This window comes from Pholcus phalangioides, unplaced genomic scaffold (assembly GCF_987345545.1).
Source record: "Pholcus phalangioides strain wild (caught in Gottingen) unplaced genomic scaffold, Ppha-v1.0 ptg000007l_1, whole genome shotgun sequence".
In the NCBI taxonomy this organism is placed as follows: Eukaryota; Metazoa; Arthropoda; class Arachnida; order Araneae; family Pholcidae; genus Pholcus; species Pholcus phalangioides.
The window spans coordinates 14,151,284-14,173,885 of NW_028301600.1; the positions used below are offsets into that span (position 1 = coordinate 14,151,284).

The 22,602-nt window shown below is 35.5% G+C and overlaps 1 protein-coding gene and 1 non-coding gene across 2 annotated transcripts in view; both read left to right on the plus strand.

Annotated features, from left to right (window-relative positions):
- LOC149084947 (uncharacterized) overlaps window positions 1–22,602 on the plus strand; it is a 97,892-nt gene that overhangs the window by 8,843 nt on the left and 66,447 nt on the right. The window contains exons 2-4 of the mRNA XM_089232692.1: window positions 8,697–8,838; window positions 16,464–16,560; window positions 21,347–21,474. Coding sequence (XP_089088818.1) covers window positions 8,697–8,838; window positions 16,464–16,560; window positions 21,347–21,474 — 367 coding nt within the window. The remainder of the gene's footprint in view (window positions 1–8,696; window positions 8,839–16,463; window positions 16,561–21,346; window positions 21,475–22,602) is intronic.
- On the plus strand, window positions 12,567–12,640 carry TRNAT-GGU (transfer RNA threonine (anticodon GGU)). Its single transcript has one exon. It is a non-coding gene; the product is annotated as a tRNA-Thr (tRNA).

Consider the following 22,602-nt stretch of genomic DNA (forward strand, 5'->3'; position numbering starts at 1 on the left):
ATGCCCGTCTGTGCAGCCGAGTTTACCAGGGTATTGACAAAAACAGAAGCATTTGATAATGTATCTGAATAATTTAAATCATTTAAAAATTCATTAAGTTGAGATACATATTCAGATCTCCGGTCTTCAATCCACTGCTCCTTTGTCCAAGATGTTTTCAACTGTTTTTTATTATTATTAACATCATTAGAATGAAAAACTGCCTAGACAGGCATGTGATCAGACGTGAGGGAATCACCTACTGAATAAATGAATGAATGAACGCCAGAACTTTGCCATTGGACTTATCCTGTTGCCGAGATCTCTTCCAGCCCAGCTTCGTGGTGGCAGAGTCTGGAACACTTTATTTTGTGTCAAAAAAGGAAAAAAAAACATACAAAATTTTTTACAACATATTTTCCCCGGACAATTGGGTACTGTCACGATTAACAAATTTTGTAGTGATTACAGACGAGATGGGATTGGAAGGTGGAGAAAAGTTTCGGGGTTTAGTTAAGACGGATGAATGTACACATATTAGGATAAAGGTATGTTTTAAAAGCCATTGAGGCCCCCTCCCCCCCATGCCATCTCATCTGTTATCTTACACAAGTGTAAAATATATAATATGGCAAGTTTGCCATATTATATACACAGGATAAAAAAGGAAAAAGAAATGAGAATCTTATTGTGAAATAAAAATAAATAAAATATCTATCGGAGCGAGCTATTTCTTGCTTCACACCTTATTGGTGAGCAAATGGGTTTGATAACTTGCGGACTAGAAGCGAGGATCAGTTTTATTGGGTTGAGTTCACTCCCTCCGGTGGATTTGATGAAAATATACAAAATAGAAGTATTGTGTGGGGGAATATATACAATTAGGGATCACCCATGCCATCTCGGTTAGCAACATGAATACGACAATATGGGTACACACGTGTGTTGAGGATATGAAATGCATGAAGAATTTGAATAGAGGAAAGAGACATACACATATACATATATATATAACTGCCAGGCCGAGTCGTCTCGCTCTAAACCTATTTTGGTGAGCAATGGAGGATTAGTTTAAATGGGGGATTGTCTGAAGAGAGGGGAATTACCTACTGCAAAATCAACCAAGTAATTTAGATAAAGATCTTCAGAAATTAAAACATCTATGACACTAGTACCATTAAAGCCGAGAAATGTAAAGTTGCCATTAGAATCAGATGGTGTCGATCTGTTCACTAATACAAGGTTATTTGAAATCATGAAATCAAACAATAAACTACCTCGCCCATTTGAAGATTCATCCATCGAATTACAATAAATGATTTCATTTGATTTCAGCATTGGAAACTGTAGTCTATTTCCCACTCTTGCATTCATATCACCTAGCAAAATAAATTATATAATAGTTTATATTATTATATAGTTCATAATTTTCACTAATTTCAGAAAATACACTCAGAAAATCGTTAAAAATAAATCGTATTCACCTCTCGGAGGGAAATAATAATTACCAATAATAATTTTAAGATTATTGACATCATTTGTCTCCACGATCAAAGAAAACCGTGTTTGGAGGAGAATTGCAATTTTTTTTATCAGTTTTTTCTATATCCAAAAATATAACCACAGCTAGGTCTGCCAACATTCGCTTCAGATACTGTGAATTCTTCTAATACAAAGAAATCATTTAAGAGCGCTTCTGGTTGAGGTGATTTTGTATGCCAAGTTTCTGTTAAAAAACATGTCAAAAGTTGAAATATTACTCCAAAAATAAGGAAAAGATTCCTTGTGAAACAGCCTCGATATATTATACACAAGAATGTTAGTGGTTGGATTGCAAACTTTGGTGAGTTGAAAGCACATCCACATCATTACCATGACATACTCTGATCTGTTGTTAAAGAAGCATTTTTGCGCTTCCACCTCATAGCCAGAACACAGTGGACAACCTATTTAACATTTCTTGTGTAAGTTGTAGTTTTTTGTTTAAATGACTTCATTTTTGTGGTTTCCATGAATTATAAAATCGTGCTATTCTAATTAAGTTATTATTTTGCCATGACTGGCTATCATTTCCATTCTGTGAGCAAATTTCCCATATGCTTGATGAGTGCAGCATCTTTTATTTTACATTTTAAAGTATTTTTTCCCCGTTTGCCACACAAAATTCCATTGCTTCAGAAATATTTATGCACATTTTCAAGTGACCAGTGGTTCTTATTTCACAGTGTTTTGAAATTGGAACTTTAGTTATAATCACCCTCTGCATATTGTAAATCATTGCTAATTAATCTGCATTAATTATGCTTCATTAAACACATTGTATTTGCCTAGTTTTTAATCACAGTTTTTGCAAAAGTCTTCCTAATTAAGCATATTGAAAGTAACTGGAGAAAACATCTTTATTATAGGGTTAATTACATTAAGAATTTTTAAACTCAAAATAATTCCTTGAATTGAGCTATAAAATAATTAAATTGTAAAAGTTAGTTTTATTAACATGTAAGAAATATTTATGGATTAATTAATATGGGAATTATGTGTTAATTACATTATATTAATAAACATTTTGTTTCAATTAGTTATTAGAAGTTTGAATGATATTTTAGAAATTTTATTGTTTTCAATGTAAATGTGCTATTTTTAAACCAATTAAAACCCGGTTTTTTTTTAAATTAAAAAAAAAACAAAAATTTTTTTTTACCAACCCTGATGCTTATATAGATAAGGATAGCATGCAGGCCCGTAACTAGGCTAGGACACTGCCCTAATGCCCTAAGCCAAATGAGGGCCTTACAAAAATGTACACATATTTTGCATAATAATAACCTTTCAAAGGGGCCCCCTAGAAAATGTCTGCCCAGAGAAGGCATGCTACAGCCCTAATAGCATGTTGGCTTGAAAAAATTGTTGCCATTAAAAAATCTTGAAAGATCCAAAGTGCCAAAGTAATCAGTTGACAACAAAAACTAATTGCCAAATTTGACACAACCCTATTTATGAAATCTTAGTGCACAAAATCATTCATAAAGATGAAAAAATAAATAATTTATAATTGAAAAGACAGAATATTTGTTAAAAAATTTTCATGTATATTGCTTCAACTTCTTTTAGAGTATGAAATTTGATGATGATATTAATCATAAGAGGTAATGGCAATTGTCAGGTTCGTTTTCAATGACTGATTGCCACAATCATAAGCACTGCCACTTTTATGTATATTACTTGGTTTAATCATAATTTTCAACAATAACATTATACTATTAACACGTCCTTCTCGCTTACAGCAAGCCTTTGAAACTACCTCCTGAGTCCACAGGAGCCACTCTCTAACTAACCCAAAACACACCAAGCTTCTTTCCTCTTCGTCGAGGGCCTTTCTCCCCCACCCACGCTTTCTAATCCCATCATGCTCCTTCCCAATGAGGGAACATGCGTTCACAACGTTTCTGGATCTTGTGGTACATTTTCTGTTTCTATCTGGTTGACTCTAGTATCCAAATTACTCGTTCTCATAATACTTATCTCAACTCTGTTCTTATTTTCAGGACAGTTCCTAAATTGTAACACAATTGACATGCTACATTACCCCCTTCCTAAGTGTGAAATATGCATAACATATTTTACAAGACAATTTGATTACATACATTGATACGGATAATAGAAGCTAAGATATGATCAAATAACACGATACTGATAGCAATAAACAACAATAAATTTACATAATTTGCAATAAAATGCAAGTAAGCATTAATGCTCATTATTTCAGTTCACACTCTCATTATGTTCGTAAACATGACGTGCCCGCTTCCAAGTGCTGTGATGATGGCCGGCCAGTTTCAGTTTTTGTTCTGCCCCTGCTAACGCCGTAATTGGAGCTCTGTCTGAGACTTCATTCTTTCCTCTCAACTGGCAAGCTTCACATGCACATACAAAATTCATCCGTATCCTTGATGATCCCCTCCCAATAAAATGAGTACAGAATTCTGTCATTTGTTTCTCAGCACTCTATATGTCCCTCAAAAGAAGTTATATGAGCCCTTCGCAAAAGAAGTTTTATGAGCCCTTCGCAAAAAAACTTTTGGTAAAACCAACCCTCATTTTCTCTTTGTGTAAGAGCAAAAAGTCCCCCATTTCCTCCCTCACCCTTCGCTGCTGACTCCCATTCAGCAACCAGTGGGTCACTAATGTTTTGAATTCTTCGAAATTCTTCTTGTGGGGTGACGGTGTGCTCTTTTATGTTTTTCCCTCTCACTTACTCCTTCATCTCTCCCACCCTGCTGCTTTGCCTGCATTTCGTTGTTCGTTATATCCTTCTTGTTCACAGTTGCAAACTTTTGGGCCTTCACTTCCCCTTTGAGTAAGCTGATAATTTGTGGATGCAATATGGCCTCCTCATTTATGTGGGGCGTAATAGCGCACAAGATAGCTCTGTGGTGGATTGTCCGTTCTGGGAATGGCCAGATTGATGTGTCTCAAACCTGCCAAAATAGGCTTTCCGAATGCAGGTTTCAAATATGTCTTTGCTTTAGATTCTGTCTTGTGGCGAGGAACCAAATCTTCTCTTAAGACAGAAATTTGGCAACCTGAATCAATCAATGCATTCACAATTTTTCCCTTAACTACTAACTTTCATTCTCTTCGATGCGGTGATAGATTGGATATATCCCGAGTTCTGTCTGATATCGTCACTGATACCGATTCCTGTTACTGAAAACGCTTCTGGATCTTGTGGTACATTTTCTGTTTCTATCTGGTTGACTCTAGTATCCAAATTACCCGTTCTCATATTACTTATCTCAACTCTGTTCTTATTTTCAGGACAGTTCCTAAGTTGTAGCACAATTGACACGTTTAAAAAGAAATACGATAAACATGTTGGGGTAAATCGAGAAGCTATCCATTCTTAGAATAAATACAAATACAACGCCACAACAGGCAAAATGCCCAATGAGGTGGCTGATAAAAAGATGCCCATAAAAATATGGATGTCATATATTTCAAAAATATAGCAACCCAATTAAAAATGCAATTAACACAAATTATAAACAATATATACACATGATAAAATATTAATATTAATACATGATAAATATTAATATTAATACATGATAAATATTAATATTAATACATGATAAATATTAATATTAATACATGATAAATATTAATATTAATACATGATAAATATTAATATTAATACATGATAAATATTAATATTAATACATGATAAATATTATACAACGCCCATAAAGAATATTTATGGTTGTCTATTCTAAGAATGGATAGCTTCTCGATTTACCCCAATATGTTTATCGTATTTCTTTTTAAACGTGTCAATTGTGCTACAATTTACTACCTCCGGGGGTAAGCTATTCCATTTATTAACAACCCTATTAGAGAAAAATTCCCTGCGACACCATAACCTTGCATTGTCCCTCACCAATCGATACTGGTGTCCCCTTGTAAAAGCAGTCGATTGGCGGTGTACTAGAAGTTCATGGTCCATCCTATCCATCCCATTGAAAATTTTGAACACTTCGATCATATCTCCTCGACACCTGCGTTCATCCAATGTAAACATATTCAAAAAATGAAGTCTCTCTTCATAACTCAAGCTCTGTGTGCCAATAAGGACACACGTAGCTCTTCTCTGCACCCCTTCAACCAAGTCTATGTCCCTCTGTAGGTATGGTCTCCAAAACCTTACAGCATACTCTAGTCCAGGACGAACTAAGCCTCGAAAAAGTGGGAGAATGACTTTAGGAGAACGCGAAGAGACCATTTTGAAAATGAGACCAAACATTAACATAGACAACCATAAGTATTCTTTATGGGCGTTGTATAATATTTTATCATGTGTATATATTGTTTATAATTTGTGTTAATTGCATTTTTAATTGGGTTGCTGTATTTTTTAAATATATGACATCCATATTTTTATGGGCATCTTTTTATCAGCCCCCTCGTTGGGCATTTTGCCTGTTGTGGCGTTGTATTTGCATTTTTATTTTTACATGGAATCTTGATTAACAAATGAGACATACTTCCTCTCAAAGTGGCTTCCGATCAGAATATTTCTTTCCATGGTCGCGCTCACGAAAATATCTATTCTCTGTTGGTTATCATTATATCTTTTGTCAGAAAAATTTGTCTCATTTCCGGGATGTGAACCGCTATTATTCGTCGCACTCCTGAAATTATCTACTTCTTTCACGAGTTTGACTGCATCTAACCAACCGTCTGTTTCTTTCAACTGTATATAGGTTCTGATGTTTGGGGATAGGCTTTCTTTAATTTTATCAATGATGACCAATTGCTTCAGATCCTCAAACGTGCTAACTTCCCTCGACTTGAGGTATAAATCTACAGCTGTTTCCACCCTGACTGCATATTGACTACACGTTTCCTCTGCCTTCCTTTTCATTGTATCTAGCTTATTTTTATGTTCAATGGGAGTGATTTGAAATTCCTTCAAAATCATCTCTTTGATTCTGTTGTAATCATCTAAATCAGGTTCTGCCTGTCTCATACTTATGCATCCAGCCTTCCCTTTCAAAGTACATAGTATAATTTACCCCTGGTATTCCTCCGGGACCTCATACAACTTCAACATTGTTTCTGCTTGATGAAAGAAAAAGGGCCAATCCTCTATGTTTTTCGTCACCTCAAGCATTACATCTAAATTCAAATACCCAATAAAATCATTATTGCCACGTGTTCCACGTCTTTCATTATGTTTTATTCTCTCTACCTCTAATTCATGGTTTCTTGCTTCTTGCTCTGTTCTTTCATCGATAATACTATTTAGTAATTCTTTCACAAATTCTGGTTCATAATGAGAGCTTTTCATGATTAGCTCTTTCAAATCCACAACCTTTGCGTCTTTGGGGGCTTATGATGCATTAATACTTGAGAGCAAATAATGTGGTTGACATTTTCTTAATTAGATGTAAAATTGTAACAATTGTTGACAAAAAAAAAGAAGATTCTGTAAGTACAGTGATATTTTTTTAAATTGCAAACACATTCAAAAGTATACAAATAGAGCACACAGAGACAATTCACTAATACACACACAAAATTGAGCACACTCAGCTAACAAACTCCTCAGTTTACAAATTTTTTGTCTAACTAAGATTTTTTCATGATTTTTCTGCCTCGGTTAACGCATGAATATACGCACTAACATAAAATAGCTGTGTCATGAGCTGAATTTTCACACCAATCATTACCAGAATTACTGTCACTAGAGGCCGATTAACTCATGTCCACCTCAAAATCTTTTTTCAGATGTACCTACACTTCTTTTTCTAAAAATTTTTGAACCATTTCATATAAAATGAAAGATTCAGCCAAAATATAGAAAATACATTAAAAAAAGGGAGGGGGGTGCCTTGTCTTCAGAGCATTATTCTTAGCTGAAACTGAACAGTCTGGACATTCTAGGAGCTTATATTTTCCATCTGCATGTATCAGACACAGAAATGAGCTAACCAAATCACAAATACATGGGCACAACTATATGAACTCTATTCTGGAACTAATTATTTTCGTTAGGCGAAGTATCGCTGTAATATTAAAATATGATATATCATTGTTAAATTTGATTGTCTCATTATCATGACAATAAAAATCTTTCAGTTACCAGTTTTTGAATATTTATTTAAAATAACGAATTGCATAATTAAAGTTCAATATCAATCATTTGAAATTACCAATGATTTTACTTTCAATTAAAAATGGCAATTTCATTTATAATTTTGATGAATTTCAAGAAAACTGATATTCAGCTGCTGAATATTTGGTATTCAGCTAAAACTTTAGCAGAGCATTCGGTATTATTCGGCTGAATCACTATTTGTCCCATCCCTATATCTGAGAAGGGATTCAGAGGTGAAAAGAAGTTAATCAGGCTAGAGCGACAGTTACTCATTAGATTCATTTTGATTGGCACGAGAATTTAGCTCACAGTGTGTTGTATGTTAGTACATCCATCCATGTCAACTAAAATGTTTGTTAGCTCATAGCTGAATCAGTATTTGTTAGCCGAGACAGAAAAACGTGAAAAAAATCGTTGTTAGCCGAAAAATTCATAAGTCGGGTAAATGCTTTAACTCTATAATGCCCAGATCGCCCGAAGTCGGCCGAGTAGGTTAATGCCCATAACCGCCTCAAGTCGGCCCAGCTAGGGGGTATGGGTATGTTTTGGTGGGCTTTTGTCACCTACGGGGAAGGAGATGAAAGCTCTTGTCAGAGGTGGGAACGGAAAAGACAACTGCAACGCCCTATCAATGGGATTTTAAAAGCTGATGTACTAGAATGTTCCTTGAGAATGGACTAAGGGTACTCAATGCATTTTCAAAAGAGATAATACTGTGAGGAAAGGGGTGTTTTCAGTAGACAAATTATCTCCCGAAAATCCATTGAAATGAAAAGGTGAACGTCAATGCAAAGGGTGGCATGAATAGAAACTCATGGAGAAAGGGTGGGGAGAAGGAAAGTGGCCGAAATTTGGACGAGTCCACTTCGAACACAAAAAACTTGGTATTTTCACGACCCTCCCAGGTTTTCTATCTGGGCATTAAAGAGTTAATTCTTTGAAAGGTATCAATGAAATTTAAGATATTTTACCCTACAAAAATATATTACATTTTTTACACAGACTGTAAATAATAAGTTATTTTTGATTGCCATTAAACCAGCAAATATTATCTTTATAGCTATCACAGACATGAAGACAGGCATAAAGATAGAAATTATAAGTTTGCTAACATAAAGAGCAAACATTTTGATCTCAGACGATTAAGAAAAATAAAGAAAGAGAACTACAGGGAACATCCTGATGTAAAAGATAGATCATGGGTAAGCTGACATCTTTCCTACTGTATTTTGCTGGTCTTGTGCTATTAGTGATTAAGCAAGTAGTAAATGATAGAGCATTTATTCAATAGCAAAAATTGCCTCATATGTCAATTTTTGATATTAAAGTATTATATCATTATCAACCATTTTTGAATACAATGGATCTGACAGATGCATCTGCACCTGTTGAAGTTTTCAAATGTCAAGGTTTCCACTCGAAAGTGAAGACTCAGCTCATGTGTTTTCTTTCTTTATTATAAGCTATTGTCTGCCCTGTTTGTGGCTTTTGTAACAGAAACAGATTTGTTTTTCACAGCGTAAAATTTCACCTCCTAGGTACATTGTTCTTGTTCAAGATGTTTTTCATGTTTTCAAAAATTGATTAATTTTGAATTAAAGCCAGATCTTCAAAATATTTACCAAGCATTGCAAAGAATTTTTGTGCTTTTAACATGCAACAATAATTTGAAAGTGCTTCAACGCAAAACTTGATGTAGTGAAACTTGTGTATAAGGATACTGTCTATAACGATAAACCTGCCTATAACAATATTTTGTTTGGTCCTGGCAGAATTTCTATTTAATAGGAAATAGTGCAAATGATTAAACTGGCTACAACAATAACTTTTCTATAGCAATATTTTTTCTAGGTCCCTACAGTATTGTTATAGATAGGTTTTACTGTAGTATTGAAGTTGATATAAAGCAACTGAATCTGACTGGTTTTTGACAGATTTTATATTTTTTATATTTGTGACTGAATAAAGAGTTATTCTGAAGGAGTGCTATGCATGCATTGTTTTCTTTTTTCTTCTATCCAAATAGAAGGTTTTGATTATCCCAAAAGCAAAGGTTAAGGGCACAAAAATATTCAGATTTCCAATTCTATTTTTTTTACCTCTGTATCAAGGTTGGTGATTTTGCTGGGACAGTGGCAAAAAATGATAAAAACCATGGTAAAAATGGCAGAAATGAGTGAAAATGATTTCATAAAAAAAACATTTGACTCAATGAGAAATTGAATTTTCTGGATGTTATGCAGAAACTAATATTTGGAAAGGAAAGTGATTTGTCTCCTCCGGGAATCAAACCATTCAGCATTTCACGCTACTAATGCATATTATAAGGAATTGAAAAGTGAGGTTAGCGCACTTACCTGGTATGCAAGGGGAATCAGGTTTGATTCCCGGAGGAGATTAATCACTTTTCTTTCCAAATATTAGTTTCGGCATAACATCCAGTAAATTCAATTTCTCAGTATATTTTGGACCAGAAAAAATACCATATCTTAATTTGACTCAACGCTCATATATGTAACAGACTTGAAATCATTACAACAATCAACTTTACTTTGCCATATAACATTATAAAGATATGAAAGGATGACGGGATTCTCTGCTATCCATACTAAGGTTTTAACAACTAGCTGTTGTGCGAAGATGAATTTTTAGAAAGAGAGAAAATTCATCTTCACAACAGCCAGTTGTTAAAAACCTTAGTATTATAAAGATAATCTATCAAAATAAAAATGTTCTTTATTCATAATTGCATAACAAATTATATAAGTGTGATAAAGAGATTATAATCCATTTCTTTTCATTTTAATGCAAATTTTTTAAGGCAATATATGGGAAATCATTATAAATAAATTGAGATATAAACTTAACTTACTGACTAAAAAAATAACAATAGGCAAATAAACTTGTCTATAAGGGAAGGATCTCAGTTATACAAAAAATATAATTTTTTTTCTCTTTTCTAGTTGAACCCAGGGCTTGACAAATAAAAAAATTGCAAACTGGTGCCTAAACATTTTTCTAGGAGATTACTAAAAATTTCTGCTCTAATCTATTTCCATTGAATTTTAATTTTCTATGCAAGACTATCAAATACAGAGCACTAGCATCTGAACTGGCGGTGCAGTAGGTGCTCGAGAACCCACTGAAGTTTGTAGTATGCGTCCAAGTACCTCTAGAGTTGATTCATATTTGAAGCCTTATTCATCAGGAATTAAAAAAACGTTTGAACAAGCTGTGGCGCTGCTTGTCTTGCACAATTTTTATATTTTTATTATGTTTTTTATGCCACTCACTAGCTAGGCATTATCTAGTGTCTTCTTGTATTGGAGTTCAGTCTGGCTCCAACTGTCGACCGAACATGTCGTAAAAATCTCTCTCTTCTATTAAATAACTAAAAAAGGAAAGGAGTCATGACTCTGTATGTTTCCGAAATAACAACCAGACATCCACCAGCACTAGCATCACCACAGTACTGGTGAACCGCGTAAAGCAGACAGCCACGAACGAGCAGAGAAAAACTACTCTTTCTCGCTTCGTAATGTGACTTGCTACCTCCTTTTTCCCCCTGTGTGTGGTGTGTTTGCTGACTGATTGAGGGGGCATCTCCTCAATTCTCTTCCTGGATTGTGCTGAACCTTTTTTTTTTGGATACGCTGAACGCTACCGAAGAAACAGGTATGTCTTCCGAATTAGAACTTTCGCGTGTTTCTTTTCTCGCGCCTTCGATTTGGAAATCCGATGTCGATCTTTGGTTTCTTCAGATTGAATCGAACTTTAAAATAGCCGTAATTACTGATCCTAAAACGCAATTTCACTGCGTTGTGACAGCTCTCGATGTTGGCCGGGGGGGTCTGGGAGGGTACCCATGGGAGAAGATCCCGTGGGGGTCCACCCCGGCCATCCGACCTTCCTCAGCAAGACTCAACCCAGTAGGGTAAAGCGCTTATATCCCTCAAGGGACAGAGTCCGGGTCTTGTCTGGTACATCAGCTCTCGATGTCGAAGTGTTGTCATATGTTAGTGATTTGATCAGAGCTCCTGTTACAGATGATTGTCGCTGTGGTGGTCGAGTGGTCATAGTGACGGACTTGCATCGCGAGGATCCGGGTTCGAACTCTACCGGCACCACAATGGTGGTCGGCTGAAGTTGGTTTTCTGTGGTTCCCAACTTCAAGGCGCAAATGTGAGCCAATCTCCCCGTTAAAAAGTCTCATCACAGAGAGCAACAGGCCTACAACGTTACAAATATTCAATCATTACACTTCACTCACAATTTGAAGTATAGATGGCAGCACTGAAATATCACACACAACACTAGCTACACACTCATACTGTTAGGTTCACTCAATTTGTTCCAGACTCTGCCAAGAACCTGGGCTGGAAGAGATCTCGGCAACGGGATAAGTCCGGGGGCAGAGACCCTGGCGTTCATTCATTCATTGTTACAGATGATTCTTACAACCAGTTAAAAACACGCATTTGTCAACAATTTTCATTGTCGGAAACTTCCCGCTTACGAGTTCTACTCCAAGAGCTCACTCTTGGGGATAAGCGACCTTCCCAGTTGTTGCATGAGATGCATACATTAGCTGACAAGAAAATTTCAGATGAAGTGCTTAAAACCCTTTGGTTACAACGTTTGCCTATCCATACACAGCAGATACTTTCTGTTAGTAAGGATACATTGCCGGATTTAGCAGAAATGGCAGATAAAATTACCGAAGTCACCATCAACTTGCAATCACTTCAAAGTCAAATTTCGACTTTAACCGTTGCTGTTGACCGCTTATCCCGCTATAGAGGGAAAAGTTTTGGCAAGAAAGAAATAGCTCGTTTCAATTCTCGGTCTAGAGAGAGGTCTAGTAGTGATGGTACACCCAAACGTAAACCTTCACGACACAGTGCGTGAAATTAGGAAGGCAGATTCATGTGTCTCCAGTGGTGTAGATGGTAGCATGCTTGCCCGGTATGCAAGAGGGCCTGGGTTCGAGTCCCGGCGGAGACGTGATGACTTTTCTTTCCGAGCTCACCTCAGCATAATATCCGGAAAATAACTGTTTCCTTGATATCTCTGGCTGAGAAAAAAGCCATCTATATCTCTGTAAACCTTATTGTTGGTACCATTTCAAATTCGGTAGAAAAGCATCGAAATGCATTAAACCCTGTGATTGGTCGGAAAACTAACTGGCCCATCTGTTTTGACGACAGCAGGTGATGGCTGGCGTTTAGTTCACCTTTTTGTTCATGATCGAAAATCTGGTACTGGTTTTTTAGTGGACACAGGCGCTAGCATTTCGGCTTTCCCACGAGATACACAGGTACATAAAGCAGCAGATACAAACTTTTTGCTATACGCAGCTAATGATACTAACATTTCTACGTATGGTTGCAAATTTTTATCAGTGGGTTTAGGATTACGCAGACTGTTTAGATGGTCCTTCGTTATAGCTGATGTAATCGCCCGATATTAGGTGCTGATTTCTTAGAACATTATGGTCTATTAGTTGACGTAAAAAAGTCTCGTTTGATTGACAGTTTGACTTCACTTTCAATCAAATGTAGCAATGCCAGTTGCACTACATTAGGCTTAAAGACCATTTGCGGAGATTCACCCTACTTGAAAATTTTATCTAAATTTCCTAATCTAACGAATCCTTCTGTGCTTGGGGCTACCTCTAAAAAACACTGCGTTACACATTGCATTACTACTAAAGGTTCTCCTGTCTTTACCATAGCCCGCAGACTTTCTCCAGAGAAACTTGCTATTGCAAAGCATGAAGTTCAAACACTAATGGATCAGGGCATACTGAGACCTTCAAAAAGTCCATGGGCAAGCCCGATACACATTGTTCCTAAACGTAATGGAGAATACCGTTTATGTGGGAATTACGGTTTTAAACATTACGGTTTTAAACATTACGGTTTTAAACATTACGGTTACGAATTATTAGTTAAGAACTTAATTCTATAACGTGTCCAGACAGATATCCTATACCACATGTTCATGATTTCAATTACAGTCTGCAGGGAAAAAACATTTTTTCTAAATTGGACTTGGTTAAGGCTTATCATCAGATACCTTTAGATCCTGAGTCTGTTGAAAAAACTGCTATTATTACCCCATTCAGACTTTATGAGTACTTATATATGTGTTTTGGATTGTCTAATGCGGTACAATCATTTCAACGGTTCATAGATATTGTCTTAAGAGACTTGAACAGTTATGCATATTTAGATGACGTACTAGTTGCATCAGCAACAGAAGAACACCTTAAAGATCTAGAATTAGTTTTTGAATGTTTAAACAGTTTTGGTATAATTCTTAATCCTGATAAATGCATATTTGGGAAATCTGAGATAGAGTTCTTAGGATTTTTGGTTAACAGCAACAGCATTTCTCCTTTGCCAGAAAAAGTTGACATTCTTCGTAATTATCAGCAACCAAAAACGGTTGATGAACTTCGAAGATTTCTAGCAATTCTCAACTTTTACTACCGTTTCTTAAAAAACGCAGCATCTGACCTGGCTCCCTTACACGATTTGTGCAAAGGAAAGAAGAAAAAAGATAAATCTCTCATCGCTTGGTCGGGGGAAACTACTGCTGTTTTCGAAACGTGTAAACATGCTATTACCAACACCACGCTTTTGGATCATCCTAAACACGATGCTCATCTTTCGTTGACAGTTGACGTATTGGATTTCGCTCTCGGAGCTGTTTTACAACAAACTTCCAATGGTGTCGTCGAACCACTCTCATTTTTTTCTCGAAAGTTAACAACAACTGAAAAGAACTATAGTACTTATGATCGCGAGTTGCTTGCGGTTTATAGTTCTATTAAACATTACAAATTGTATAAGTACTTAAAGAGGTTCCTTTACCCACCATCTGACTATTACTATACCCCACATGCACCTCGTTCATATTCCTCTGCGGAACTTCTAACAAATTGGTACATGTTGGAATGCATGTGTACGTGTTGTGAATCTGAAGTGAAGTTTGCTTCCGTGTTTAACGGGGAGGTGTGTCCGGTTTTCAAGTTCATTTCTGTGTAATGCTTGTTATGCATTAACAACTATTACACAAATGCTCATATGCCTGTGAAATCTGGGACCAATATAGACAAACTAGAATATATTAAAAATAAATCTGCCCGCTTCATTTTAAACTGTTGGTCATCCTCCATCTCTGTTACTGAACTCAAGAGCCAACTCAATATCCAACCGCTTTCCACCCATAGACATATCTCTTGATTAACTTTTCTTTTCGAAATCGTTCATGGCCTTTTTCATATCTACACTTCCAATTTTCTAACTCCAGCTTCATACACTTCCAATAGAATTTAACATTCCCGTAAATTGAAACCCATCTTTGCACCCTTTCTTTGTACCCATCTTTGTACTTAATTTAGTTAATTTTTTCACTTGCATCCCTTTACTTCTGACCTCCTGAAATAGTTAAAGTTTGCATCTGTTTAGTTTTTTATGTTTTAATCCATTCCATTATACACAAATCGGTACTCCATAATACCCAGACTTACTACAGTCGATTTTTTAATGATATTTTTTTATGATACATTTTTTAAATCCATACAGACTTGATAATTAGTTCATAAATAGGAGAGACGAAAAAAAAATGTGAAAAATAAAGCATGAATTGATCATTCTCCTTTATTGATGATTTCCATAAAAATTACTTATTTTTGTTTGCTTCATCGCAACATTTTGGTAAATATAAGATTCCATAGAATTGATGTAGGATAACATTTCACGCTAATCTCGTTTCTCAGAAATATTTTCAGGCTGATGGAATATCGCTGGAACCACTTGCTGCAGGAACAATATTTTGATGGTCATTGATTAGGGGACTCTATGTAGTTTTTTTAATCCGGTACTTTTTGACAATTTCTGTTTTTGTAAGTTTTCACACTAATTTCTTTCAAAATATTTTTTTCACCCACTGTCAAGTACAATCTTTTCCGTTTTGTTGACATTGTAAAGAGGAAAGTAGATGAACACAGCAGCTGGCTGAAATAGAGTTTGATCCACTCTCTACTTAGAAATGATCTATCAATAACCTAATGTATCATACTATTTCTGAAACCACCAGCTTATCCAATCATGATGCAAAAAGAGTGAATTACGTTATCAATGCATTTTCAATTCGTGGTCACCCCCACCAACAATCAAACCCTCCTTCCTGGCATGCATTCACAAAACACCTGTATGTTGGTGATGCAAATTGGTGAACTCTCTATTTTCTCTTAAGACACGTAGAACGTCCAAATTGAAGTTTACTTTTGATTACAGCAAACTCTTAGGCAACTGGAAAATTAAAATAACCAAAAAATTAAAATAAAATAGTGGAAGAAAAATAAAGTTCACATAAAATAGATAGAAATTGAATTGATAGAAATAGGACTTTTTAAAATAGATTAGGTTTTAACATTAGCTCTATGGCATGTTGTTTGTGACAGAGGACCAGATCATAAAAAAGAGCTTGTTCGTAAACTGGAGCATCGACTGTATTATATGTACTGGATGGTTTTTTAAAGCAATTAAAGTACAAAGTAGTAAGATAGTTACCATTTTTTTTCTAAAAAAAAAAAAGGTGATAAATTTCTGTTGAATTGTAATTTTTACACATATCATCTACACCTTCTGTTTTACATATCAATGCTATGACAGAAGACTAATTTGTTCTAGAATCTTTTGGGGGAGGGCAATATATATTATACATGATAAGCATGTGATAGCACACATTATTATTATGCTGTTTTGTGTTTTTTCCATGCATGTATAAGTTATTTTCTTTTTTCACATTGCGATAGGATGAAGTTCATAAATTCATGGATGCCAATGAGCTAATTACTTCTGGAGAAGATATTCCTAAACCTATTTTCCAATTTAGTGAAGGAAACTTTCCTGGTAAGGCAACTTTTTGTTTTGTCCAGTTTTCTTTTCTTGGGTATAGCAAACCTCTGCATCTCCAAACTGATGGGAACAAAAAATTTTTTTGAGATAGATAATTTTTGAGAAATATAAGATAAAAAAATAAAAACACGCCAAAAATGGCAAAATTTTGATTGAGAAAAACTAAAATGCTATGTTTTCCTACATGCTAATGAAATTATCAGAAAAGTTGCGTAATAAATAATTATGCTATATGCAAATACACTAAAAAATACGCACAATTTGTTTTTCTGTTCAAATTTCATTTTCATATTTTAATTAAAATAATCTATAGTGATTAGCTGATGTATATTTTTTGCTCTTTGAGCATCTATATCTTTGAGTCATCTATACGAGCAAGAGCTGCAAGTTATTTGGGCTCTATCTTCTCAGTTTGTTCGATTAAATGATGCAGTGTTTTTATGGCATCTTTAGCATTCTTAACTGTCACTTTTTATAATTCTTCTGGATGATCTGCATTTTCGTCATCAAGTCCATTACTGCAACTAGGGGGGGGGGTCTCATGCCCCAGGTGCTAGACTGAGAATGGCACTAAGTTTACTCTTTTTCCGTTAAAAATTATGGGGGATGGCAAAAAATGAATACTGGCCCTGAGCGACCAAGTAAACTTTCATTTCTAGTTGCGCCCCTGCTAGAGTCAACCATACTGTCAGTCGTACTGATATGCAAATTAGGTGCACTCCCAGATTCTTAACTCTATCCAGTCATAAATATAACAACAAGAATGACAAAAATAAGTTTTTTCCACAATGAAACTTTTTTTTTACATAACAAATTTACACACAACATTTTAATCACGTCAGAAAACTCAACTTTAACAAGGCCAACTATCTTCTCATGCAAAATATCCTTCGTACTCAGTTTCCAGATTTCATTTCCTCTTCCTCTTCTAACGATATTCAACATCTCCGGAGTAAATTTAAAGCTGTTATTGACAAATGCAAAGCCACTGTTCCTACCAAGTGCTCCTCATCTAGAAGTTTCTTAAACCCTTGGATCAACCGTGACATTATCCATCTGAAAAGAAGGATTCAACGTGACGTCTCTAAACTCAAATTTAACGACTCCTCTACACTCAGAAACAAAATCTTGATCTCTACTCGCAACCTCAAAGACCTTGTTTCTCGCCACAAATCCAACTACCTATCCCACTCATTGCCTTCCTATCTTAAAACAAATCCCTCAAAATTTTGGAATTTCCTCCACCCCAAATCAGCAGGTACCTCCTCGCTCAAAACTTCCAACTCTGCTAACCTCTCCCCTTGATCTTGCCTCCGAATTTAACCGGGTCTTCTCTTCTGGTCCTCTGGTCCCACACCCCCCAATACGTCTTTTATGATTCACTTCATAACTCCTGTCCCATCTCCTTTTCTAAAGCCGGTCTCCTGAATCTTCTAAAAAAACTAAAACCCCACTCTACTGGCCCTGATGGGATCCCCAATTATATCCTAAAATTCTGCGCAGATGAAATTTGCAACTATCTCCTCATTATTTTCAACATCTCATTGAACACTTCTAATCTACCTTCTGACTGGAAAATTAATAACATAATTCCCATCCATAAAACTGGTTCACTGTCCCACCCTCTCAATTTTAGACCTATCGCAATCACTTCCTGTTGCTGCAAGCTCTTTGAACATATAATTGCCAAGAATATCCGTACCCACCTCGATTCTATTAACTTTTTCTTTCCAAACCAACATGGATTTAGATCATCGTTATCTGTATCTACCCAATTAACACTTTTCATACATGACTTATCCGACTCCATTGACAAAAACCTTCAATCCGATATCATTTTCCTAGATTTTTCCAAAGCATTTGGCAGGGTGCCCCATAATAAACTTCTACTAAAACTTTCAAACCTTGGTCTAAATGTTCAACTGCTGAAATGGGTGGAGGCCTTCCTTATTAACCGTAGCCAGTTTGTCTCGTACAAGGGCCAGAGCTCCCCTTTCCTTCACGGCAAGTCTGGCACACCCCAGGGCTCGGTCCTCTCACCATTACTATTTCTAATCTACATAAATGATCTACCCGACTCTATAAACTGCCGTATCACTGATGACTGTGTCATCTATAAAACAGTGTCCAATCTTTCGGACCAATAATCTCTCCAACACAAGCTTAACATTATTTCCGAATGGTGTTCAACCTGGGAATTACCCCTTAATTTCTCAAAAACTGTTTTTATGAAAGTTACCTGTAAAAGAATTCCCCATGACTTCCGTTATTCAATAAACAACTCTTTGATCTGAGGTTTCCCATTGTAAATACCTAGGCATTATAATCTCTTCCGATCTCTGCTGGAACCTTCACGTTTATTATATCTTTAATAAATGTCTCCAAAAACTCTTTTTCCTTCGCTGTAACCTGAAATACTCCACCCATCATGTCCGTCACTTGTGCTACCAGACATATATTCTCCCTGCCCTCTCCTATCTTGTGAAGTCTGGGATCCCCACACCCAAACCAACATAGACAAATTAGAATCTATCCAAAATAAGTCCTTGTTTCATTTTTAACTGTTGGTCTTCATCTGTCTCCATATGGAACTCAAGCGCCAACTCAATATCCAATTGCTCTCCTTTCTTCGACTTATTTCTCGTTTAACTTTTCTTTACAAAATCATCCATCTGTTTTTTAATACTTACACTTCCAATATTCTAATCAAACCTTCATATTTCTCTGTTAGACTCAATCATTCCCAAAAAATACAGCCCATCTTTGCCTCTTCAGATTGCAACAAATTTAGCTTTTTCCGAAGAACTATTATCGACTGGAACAACCCACCATCAAATATTGTAGATTGCACCACGATTTCCAAATTCTCTCTACCATCAATCATCAATTTTGCCATATATAAATTCTGCATCCTCTTTTATAGGCCTCGGCCACTCAATATTGAATAAATAAATTGCCTTTCAATTTGGGCACAATTCTCAATTGAAATAACCTTTTTATTTCATTAAAAAAATTCTTTTTTGAAGGTCTAATGTATCTCAAATAAGCTCAAAATAGAGATCAAGTTCTCTTACCAAATCACAGGAAGTCTATGTCTCTTGAAGATATTTCATTTCCACTTAACATTTAAGTGCGACATGTTTGTTCTCAGAGAATCCAAGAACCTTCCTTAGATGACAAAAATCCATTTGATAGCACCACCGCAAGAGTCAATTAGAGAGGTCTGAAGTCAATTAATGGCAGCACCTCAGAAACACCGCCAAGTTAAGCAGATGAATGACTTACAATCCAGAAACTCACTGATGATTGTAAGGCTAGACACTGATGTTAGATAGAAATGAATTACCTTTTGGGTTTGATAATACAATTGAATAATCAACATTGGATATACCCAAAATTTCAAAACAAACACGGCTATACGCGTTTTGGAACTATATGAAGTTTCTTCATCAGTAGCAGAAACAAAGAAGAAAGAAAATATTGAAAAACTCCTTATAGCGGGAGTTACTTGCTGCTTGTAGACAAATTCAAAATTAATTCGATGTCATTTTGAATTTGACTCTTAACATTTAAGTGCGACATGTGCATTTTGGATTACATCCAATTAAAAAACTAACAATATTTTAAACATTCAATGTGCCAAAAAAATTTATGAGGAAAATAATTAGAAACTGCTGAATTTGTAATTTTCATCAGAAGTGTTGTAGTTTTATGAAGTGGAACCTCATTAATCATTTTTTGCTTGATATGTTTTGCAATGCTCAGTTCTAAGTAGCTTAGCAGGATTCAAAATTAATTCGATGTCATTTTGAATTTGACTCTTGTCTACAACAGCGAGTAACTCCCGCTATAAGGAGTTTTTCAATATTTTCTTTCTTCTTTGTTTCTGCTACTGATGAAGGAACTTCATATAGTTCCAAAACGCGTATAGCCGTGTTTGTTTTGAAATTTTGGGTACATCCAATGTCGATTATTCAATTGTATTACTGATGTTAGATCTAATCAGAGGTCATCATAGGTGGAGATAGACTTAAAATTCTGGGGGGGGGGCAGGATGATGATGATGTCAGTTCATATAAATGCATTTACATTAAATCAGTTGGCTCCACCTTCGATGCTGGGCCCCCCCCCCTGTATCTCCGCCCATGAAGGTCATCTCAGCATCATTGAAACCACAACAAGGAAGATGTCAATATGAACTCAGTGATGATCGAAAGGATAAATGCTGATGTCAGATCATTCAAACGTCATTTTAGCATCATTAAAACCACAGCAAGAGAGATGCCAAAATAATTTTCCAGTCAGTATTTCTTATGGACAACATTGAAGAACTTCATCCAAAGAGTCATCATCTGAGTCAATTGAGACATTCAATCACTGCAATGAACTTATCAAAACCTTTAGATCTTCAGTAAAAACATCTGGTCCAGCTGGAGACATTGCGTGCCTAAGCACAGGTTAGAAACTTGGTTACATAAGCAGATACACACAGGCCCTTCAAATTGGGGGGGGGGGTGTGGAAGTCTCCATCCTCTTTGCCCTTGCCTTGTATTCACCCAGTGCTTAGTTGCATACTATTAGGTAGACTTTTTCAACCAAATGTGTATCTAAGTTTTCTAACTCATTTCTGCTCCCCCTATAATTTGGTACCCCATGCAATTGCATAGGTTGCACCGCCCTAAGACCGCTACTGGTTATGTAAAATATTATTGTAGTAGATGGTATCATTATGTAAGAGAGTTTCACTGTGTATTATAATATGTTGCTTGTGCATTTTCAGAATGTATTCAAATAGCATTAGAAGAATATCAAAAGCCAACTGTTATTCAATCTCAAGGATGGCCTATTGCATTAAGTGGCAGAGACATGGTTGGAATTGCTAAAACTGGATCTGGCAAAACATTGGCTGTACGTATATATATCTAAAAATTTCAATACTATTTGCTACACAAACACGAAGTATGTGCATTTTGGATTACATCCAATTAAAAAACTAACAATATTTTAAACATTCAATGTGCCAAAAAAATTTATGAGGAAAATAATTAGAAACTGCTGAATTTGTAATTTTCATCAGAAGTGTTGTAGTTTTATGAAGTGGAACCTCATTAATCATTTTTTGCTTGATATGTTTTGCAATGCTCAGTTCTAAGTAGCTTAGCAGGATCTAAGTCAAGTGTTTGTGTGTCACATCAGTACGCCATTTCGTAATTTTTCTTCATTCTTTTGTGATTTCTTTAGCATATTTTTTGTTTCGAATTCTTGTTTTTTTAAATTGTTTTTCTTTATTTGTGTTCAGTATTCTGTGTTATTGGTGACGGCTCTAAATTTTGGGGGCACCAAAACAAACTCTAATTTTTAGGTACAGATATTCTATTTTCAAAATGATTTTTGTAATATTATGTCTTTAGTTCTATGGAAGAAATACAAACACCATTTTTTTTGCTTGCCAAGTATTTGTGCCAATTTGAGATAAGAGTGTAATCTTGAGAATTTTTTGTATAAGTAGATAAAAACTTGTTTTTCACTCAAAATCTTCTTTTTACTTTTTTTCTATGCTTGTCTTTGCTTGAGGGATCATACATAAGAAAGATTTTGCAGAGAGAGAATTTAAAACTGACTAGTGCGTTATCCAATTGGAAATGATATCGTGTACAATATGTAAATACATGAAGTTATTGGAAATATTGTTGGGTGGGTTCAACAATATTAAAAATATTGTGGGGTTGGGCTAAATCCAATATTTTTATAGGTATTATCAAGATTGTGACAAATATTGAGTGTGCTCGGGCTCATGGACCAGATACAAGTCCATGCTTATGATAATTCGGCACTATATAGTTTACTAGCAATTTATTTGGCATCATATATTATTTTATCTGCCCATTATATTATACCTAAAGCTGTAGTTTTTTCCCGAGAAGATAATGCTTGAGAATCAATATCTAATTTTTTATTTGCTATATGTTTTATTCCACATTTGATTTACGCATGGTGATAGAATGTGAAAACTTGTGTTTGATTATTTGCAGCCAG